Source organism: Dysidea avara, chromosome 15 (assembly GCF_963678975.1).
Source record: "Dysidea avara chromosome 15, odDysAvar1.4, whole genome shotgun sequence".
Classification (NCBI taxonomy): Eukaryota; Metazoa; Porifera; class Demospongiae; order Dictyoceratida; family Dysideidae; genus Dysidea; species Dysidea avara.
The window spans coordinates 2,694,437-2,701,917 of NC_089286.1; the positions used below are offsets into that span (position 1 = coordinate 2,694,437).

A 7,481-nucleotide genomic window follows, 5' to 3' on the forward strand; every position below is an offset into this window, starting at 1 on the left:
CTGGTCTATCGATCGAAAAACTGTGTTGAGTATCATTTTGGTCAACTGAAATCTGTCAGGTGCTCATATGTAGAATTTCCTGATCATCCACACAGGCAGAGGAGAGAGCCATGTGGTGCAATATTGTGCGATGAAAAGCTGTCAATTAACAATACGAATCGGCTTATTCCAAAAAAAAGTTATCCTTGTGTGTCATTTGAAGCTGAATTAAAACGTCTAGTATCACAGCCTGCTTTTCTTGCTAATTGTGAGCACTGGAGAACACACTCTCAACTTGTACCACCAGGAACCTTGGCAGACGTTTATGATGGTAGGGTGTGAGTTTTTTCAATAGTGAAGAAGGTGGTGATTACTTAAAGTATCCTGGAAATCTGCTATTTACTTTAAATTTTGATTTTTTCCAACCTTTCACTCACACTTGCTATTCTATTGGGGCACTGTATTTGACAGTTATAAATTTGCCAAGAAGTGAAAGATATAAGACTGAAAATATTATCTTAGTATGCCTTATCCCTGGACCACATGAGCCTAAATTGACGATAAATCAATTTTTGGCTCCATTTGTGCAAGACATGAAATTGGCATTTGACGGCTACTTGCTTTCAGTTAATAATACTACTATTGGCCTTTGTAATATATTAATTAGAGGATGCATTGCCTGCGTTACTTGTGATGTACCAGCTATAAGAAAACTCTGCGGGTTTTTAGGTCATACAGCAAGGCTTGTCTGCAGTAAATGCCTAAAAGAATTTCCAACAAGAATATTTGGTGAGAAACAAGACTATTCTGGGTTTGATCGGGAGTTGTGGACACCAAGATTGCTTGCTGTTCACAAGCAGAACTGTGATGAGCTAAATGAATGCAAGACTAAAAGTGCACTTAGCGAAGCGGAATCAGAATATGGCTTGAGATACTCACTATTATTAGAGTTACCAATGTTTGACCCAATAAGGTTTGGGGTGATTGACCCGATGCACAACCTTCTACTTGGAACATCAAAGTACATGTTCACCCTTTGGCAAGATAGAGAGGTTTTAACTTATCACAACATAGTAGAGATTCAAGGTTTGTGTGAGAAATTCTATTTTCCACATGATGTCGGGAGGCTTCCTTTGAAGATATGGAGTAGTTTTACGGGGTTTACTGCAGACCAGTGGAGAACATGGACCACAGTTTTATCTCCTGTTGTACTCAGAGGTATTTTGCCTGATGAACACTACAAATGTTGGTTGTTATTTGTCCGTGCATGTACAATGCTTTGTACCCGCATCATTTCCGAGTCTACTGTAGGCCTTGCTGATAGGTTTCTGCTCCTGTTTTGCAGAACAATTGAATCATTGTATGGACACTCTGCATGTACTCCAAATCATCACTTATCTCTTCATCTCCGTGAATGTTTATTAGATTATGGTCCAGTGCATAGTATGTGGTGCTTTCCTTTTGAGCGGTACAACGGTGTTTTAAATAAATACCACACAAATAAGAAATATGTGGAAAATCAAATCATGAAAAAATTTTCTTTCCAACAACAAATCGAGTCCTTATCTAATAATGCCTTTAAAGAAATGCCAGAGTTTCAAGACTTGTTTTTGCAGAATTCAAAAGGCTCACTCAATGAGACCCAATTAAATGAATACATCCTGCCACTCATAGAACTGGCTAAGATGCGAACTTTTGGAGCTACTTCTTTTCAACTAGATACCAGTAATATCATCGAAGTTGTATCCAAGATTGATGAGATAGTGCTATCATCCTTGGATGTGTCTTATTTAAAAGACATCTACACCCAATTATACCCTGGCAGGGAAATATTGCACTTTTCTAGATTTGCATCACAATGCAATGTACAGAATGAAACATTTAGATGTATGTGATAGGAACAACACCGAGCTAGCCAACAGTAGCAGTCTCAACAGTAGCAGTCTCCTCAACAGCTTCGCCAGGGATACAGCAGCAATCATTCATTCAAATGAAATAAGAGAAGGCAAATATACTGTACAACACAGCTCTATTTATACAAAATTCTCAGAATGTTCTAGAATAGTCTAGATTGTTATATCATGATACAAATAACAATGTTCAGTCCCTATATGGCTGCTGGGCCTGTTGAATCTGGCCTGATCTCTCACACCCCTTCCCCCTTATCTTGATGGCAACCGGGATCCGTGAGAGGGCATCAGCATTAGCATTCTCTGTTCCTCTTCGATGGAGCACTTTAAACTTGTAGGATTGTAAAGCTATGCTCCACCGTGTCAATCGGCTGTTCAAATTTTGACACTTTGAGAGCCACTGCAGTGCCCGATGGTCCGTCTGGATTGTAAATTCTCTCCCCATCAAGTAGACAGAAAACTTCTCTATTCCCAGTTTGATGGCCAAACACTCCTTTTCAACGGTAGCATATTTCTGTTCCCTGGGCAATAGTTTCCTGCTGAAGTATGCAACTGGGTGGTCCATGCCCTCCTCATCAATCTGACTTAAAACTGCTCCCACCCCAACATCAGAAGCATCTACCTGTAAAGTAAAGGGAAGGGAGAAATTAACATTTCTTAACACAGGATAAGACAACAACCTCCCCTTCAACTCACAAAACGCCCTATTACAACCTTCTGACCAACTAATTCTCTCCGGCTCATACTTCCTGATTAATTCAGTCAATGGAGCAGCAATGGTTGCATAGTCAGGAATAAAACGGCGATAATAGCCAGCTAGCCCCAAAAACGATCTGACCTGCTTCTTTGTGGTTGGCAAAGGAAACTGCTCTATAGTTTGTAACTTAGTTGTCTCTGGCTTCACCACTCCATTGCCAACCACATGCCCCAGATATGTACATTCTGCCATAGCCAACTGACATTTGGAGGGCTTGGTTGTTAGCCCCACCTCTCCCAATCTGTTCAACATTACTCTTAGATGAGTAAGATGATCCTCCCAATTATAACTAAACACAATGAGATCATCCAGGTAGGCGCTAGCAAACTTGTCCATTCCCCGGATAACCTCGTCCATCATTCTTTGGAATGTGGCGGGTGCTCCACAGAGCCCAAATGGCATCATCTTAAATTGGTATAGCCCTTTAGTGGTGATGAATGCTGTTTGTGACGGTCCTCCTCTGCCACAGGAACTTGCCAATACCCTTTCGCAAGATCCAATGTGGTGATATACTTAGCTTGGCCTAGCTGATCTAAGATGTCTTCGACCCTTGGCATAGGGTATGCATCCAGCTGTGTTCCAGCATTCAGTCTCCTGTAATCTACGCACAGTCGAATGGCATCATCCTTCTTTTTGACGATCACCATTGGAGATGCCCATTCACTGACACATGGCTCAATCACACCCTCTTCCAACATCATCTCTAACTCTTTCTCAACTGCCTCTCTGTAAATGTGTGGCATCCGATATGGCCGCTGTCGTACCGGTAGTCCTTCCACGGTTCTTATACGATGCTGACAAATGGAGGTTCTCCCACACTTCCCACTCATTACTGTCTTGAACTCAGTCAGTAGCTCCAATAACTGTCCCTTCTGCTGCTCAGTCAACTGACTACCTACAGAGGGAGACTTACCACTCTCCCCTCTCCATGAAGGTGTGTCCTCTTCTTCTTCAGAATCAACACTAGCCGCCCACAAGCATGTATCTTCTGCCTGGTGCCATTTCTTTAACATGTTCACATGAAATATGGCCTTCCTCCTCCTCTTGTCTGGCATGGACAACTCATAGTTTACTTCCCCTACCCTGCGTATCACACGATAGGGTCCCTGCCACTTAGCCAACAATTTGTTGCTTGAAGTTGGCAACAACACTAATACCTCCTCTCCAGGCTCTAACACTCTCTCTCTAGTATTCTGATCATACCATAACTTCTGACACCTTTGTGCCTCTCTCACATTCTCACTTACCAACTCTGACATCTCTTCTAACCTCTCTCTCACTTGCAGGATGTGGGACAATACACTCTTGTCACTCTTCTTACTCGCCTCCCACTCTTCTCTCAGCACATCTAATGGACCCCTCACTTCTCTACCGTACAACAATTCAAATGGCGAGAACCCTGTGGTAGATTGAGGTACCTCACGGTACGCAAACAACACATATGGCAACAAACTATCCCAATTCTTACCCTCCTTACTTACTAACTTCCTCAACATTGATTTAAGGGTCTTGTTGAATCTTTCCACCAAGCCGTCCGTTTGTGGATGGTATGGTGAAGTACGGATTTGGGTGATATTCAACAAGTTGTACAACTCCTTTAACAACTGCGACATAAAGTTAGTACCCTGATCAGACAGGGTCTCCCTGGGAATGCCAACTCTAGAGAACAATTGTATGAGGTGTTCTGCCACTGTCCCAGCATCAATGGAACGTAAAGGAATAGCCTCCGGGTACCTCGTTGCATAATCACATACAACTAAAATGTATTGATTACCTCTCCTGCTACGTGGTAATGGACCCACAATGTCCATGGCTATCCTCTCGAACGGTTCCTTCATCACTGGTAAGGGAACAAGTGGTACTCTGAGTTGACTCCCTCTAGCAGTTTTCTGACACTGTGGACATCTCCTGCAGTATTCTGCTACATCTCGGAATACTGTGGGCCAATAAAACCGCTGTGTAATTCTACAGACTGTCTTATCCCGGCCAAGGTGTCCTGCAATTGGAATAGAATGAGCTAACTTACAAACAATATGATGGTATGGTTTGGGTAAAAGCAACTGCTTCACCGTCTGCCCAGGTGGCTGCCTCTTTACCCATAAATGGTACCACAAGCCATCTTGCTCCACTTCTTGGTCTGGTTTCAATTCCCTCAGATCCTGAATCATCAAATCAGCATCTTGAAGCTTCCGTAACTCCTCCTTTGAAATAGCTGGGTTAAGATCCCCAACACATGCCCTCTGAGCTCTGGCGTGCTCATAACGCATCTTCCTTCTCTCAGACCTAGGCTTTCTTGGGCCCTTGTCCTTCTCACCACCTACAAACATATCATCACTCAAATTAAACTCACTTGCCAGCACATCCCCATCAACAGGCAGATTTGACTCCTCTTCGAGCTCCTGTAAGGGCAATCCTACACCCATATTACCCTCTTCTGCCTCTGCTCTGAACTCCTTGTTGCCTGGCTCCTCTGCTACCTCTCCGCTAACTGAAGTAGTCTCTACCAATTCTCCGCTATCCAACACTTCTCCACTATCGGACAAAGCTACATCATGCTCCCCCCTATCTTGCCCAGGCTGACTCCTGCTCCGCCTGCCAGCTTGGCTCCGGGTCACCACCATAAGAGCCTGGTCCTCACTCTTCAACCAGCTCACCAATTCTGGAACATCAGTACCTAACAATACTGAGTGTGGCAACTTGTCTGACACGGCTGCCTCCACTATAACCACTCTCCCCTGCCCACTAATCTCTACAGTAGCCACAGGGTACTCAACAGCATCTCCATGTGCACATTGCACCGTAACCAACTTCTCCAAATTCAACTTATCCTCTCTTACAAGTTCTCTCCTCACCAAAGTTCTAGAGCAACCAGTATCTAATACCATGTCATTAACATACTGACCTTCTACAAACCCCTTACAGCGAAATGACTGTCTTACCAGTGGCTTCTTCCCACGATGGTCTCTCAATTTCTTTGCACCACAGAAGAACGCATCACTGGGGCACTGCCTTGAAGTATGTCCACGTCCCCCACAATTGTAACATAGGAAAGGCTTCTCATCCTTCTTCAGCCTCTTCTCCACCTTCAGCACATCCTCACCCTTGGAAGTAGATGGGCTCACCTTCTTACCACTACTGCTACAGTCCTTAGCCATGTGTCCCAGCTGTCCACAAGAATAGCAACCCCTCTGACCAGGTGTTCCTTCCTTAACACCAGTCTTCTGAGCAGGTGCCCACAGCTCTACCTTTCTGGCTTGACGGTAGTCTTCTGCCAGTCTACCAGCCTCCTGTGTATTTCTAGGCTTCCTCTCCTTCACCCAGACCCTTACCTCCTCTGGTAGTACTTCCACAAACTGCTCCTTCACCATTACATCTACCACAGCCTCTCTGTCTCGACAGTCCCTTAGCCATTTCTCTGCCAGGTCCTTCACTCGAATTGCCAACTCCACCGGCGTCTCGTTCTCCAAGGGCTTGATAGAACGGAAGCGTCGTCGGTAAGTCTCCTCATTAATATCGTAACGCTGGAAAATGGCTGCCTTCACTCTGTCATAGTCTCTAGCATCGGCGTCAGTCATCGCGGCGTAGGCCAGACGAGCTTTCCCCATCAACTGAGGTGCCAGGATAGCAGCACGCTTATCTCTGTCCACCCCATGAGCCTCCACTGCTCTCTCGAAAGTTGTTAAGAAAGCCTCAATGTCGTCACTCTCCGTAAGTTTTGTCAACTTCAGTGATTCTGGCCCTACTTCCACGTGACGCGGCCTTCTCTCTGCCGTTAGACCTTCAATAAGTCTCTCAAAACGTTCTTGCTGCTGTTCTAGGCGTCCCTCGTACCGCCTCTTTTCCTCTTGCTCTGCTCGTTGCTCTTCCTTCTCCTTCTCTCGCTCCTCCTTCCAGGCCTTCAATAGCTCAGTGACCTCGCTCATCTCTGGCTGATAGCGTTTCCCAGAATGGAGCATACACGGGTAGGTCTCCTCTGACGTCTGCACGGAGGACAATCCCACTCCTGTCACCAAATGTGATAGGAACAACACCGAGCTAGCCAACAGTAGCAGTCTCAACAGTAGCAGTCTCCTCAACAGCTTCGCCAGGGATACAGCAGCAATCATTCATTCAAATGAAATAAGAGAAGGCAAATATACTGTACAACACAGCTCTATTTATACAAAATTCTCAGAATGTTCTAGAATAGTCTAGATTGTTATATCATGATACAAATAACAATGTTCAGTCCCTATATCGCTGCTGGGCCTGTTGAATCTGGCCTGATCTCTCACAATGTACAAAAAATAAAGCGGTGATAATGGCTTATTGGCCTGCATCTGGCTCTTTGCTAACTAATATTAATTATAGCAGCTATAGTGTAGGTATAATTCAGCACTTTATTCAGTACAACATTTCATTGTCTGATAGAGCTGAAAAACATCTGTTTTGCTACATTCATTGGAAGCAATCTCATCCTTGCTTTGATTGGTTTGGGCAATCAGCCATTGTTTCTTCAACCCTGGATGAAGTAGTCAATGCATGCTGCTACATGCCTATTCAACGCATTGCTTACAGATGTGCTAGTGCCACACTTTCTGTAGTGTTTGAACATATAAATGAAACTGTTTTTGTTGCATGCCCTATTGCAATGAAATATTACTTGTAAGATTATAATGCAAATCGTGCAGCACTAAATTAGTACAGTTTTTATTACTTGTATGCATTGTGTCTATCAAGGTATTATTAATGTTATTATGTCTGTCACAGAAATCACATAAATGAGAAAAATGTTATAATTTTCTATTTACTGATTACAATTGGTGACCTCGATGTGGAAAGCGGGATACAATATA

At 43.9% G+C, this 7,481-nt stretch overlaps 1 protein-coding gene across 1 annotated transcript; it reads right to left on the reverse strand.

Annotated features, from left to right (window-relative positions):
• Window positions 1-3,047: 3,047 nt before the first annotated feature.
• On the reverse strand, window positions 3,048-6,752 carry LOC136245207 (uncharacterized). Its single transcript, XM_066036705.1, has one exon. It carries the CDS (start codon window positions 6,750-6,752, stop codon window positions 3,048-3,050), a length of 3,705 nt encoding a protein of 1,234 aa, XP_065892777.1.
• Window positions 6,753-7,481: the final 729 nt, after the last annotated feature.

Excerpts from the sequence above, each read along its gene's own strand:
- LOC136245207 (XM_066036705.1), bottom strand. The coding sequence starts at position 6,752 with ATGATTGCTGCTGTATCCCTGGCGAAGCTGTTGAGGAGACTGCTACTG.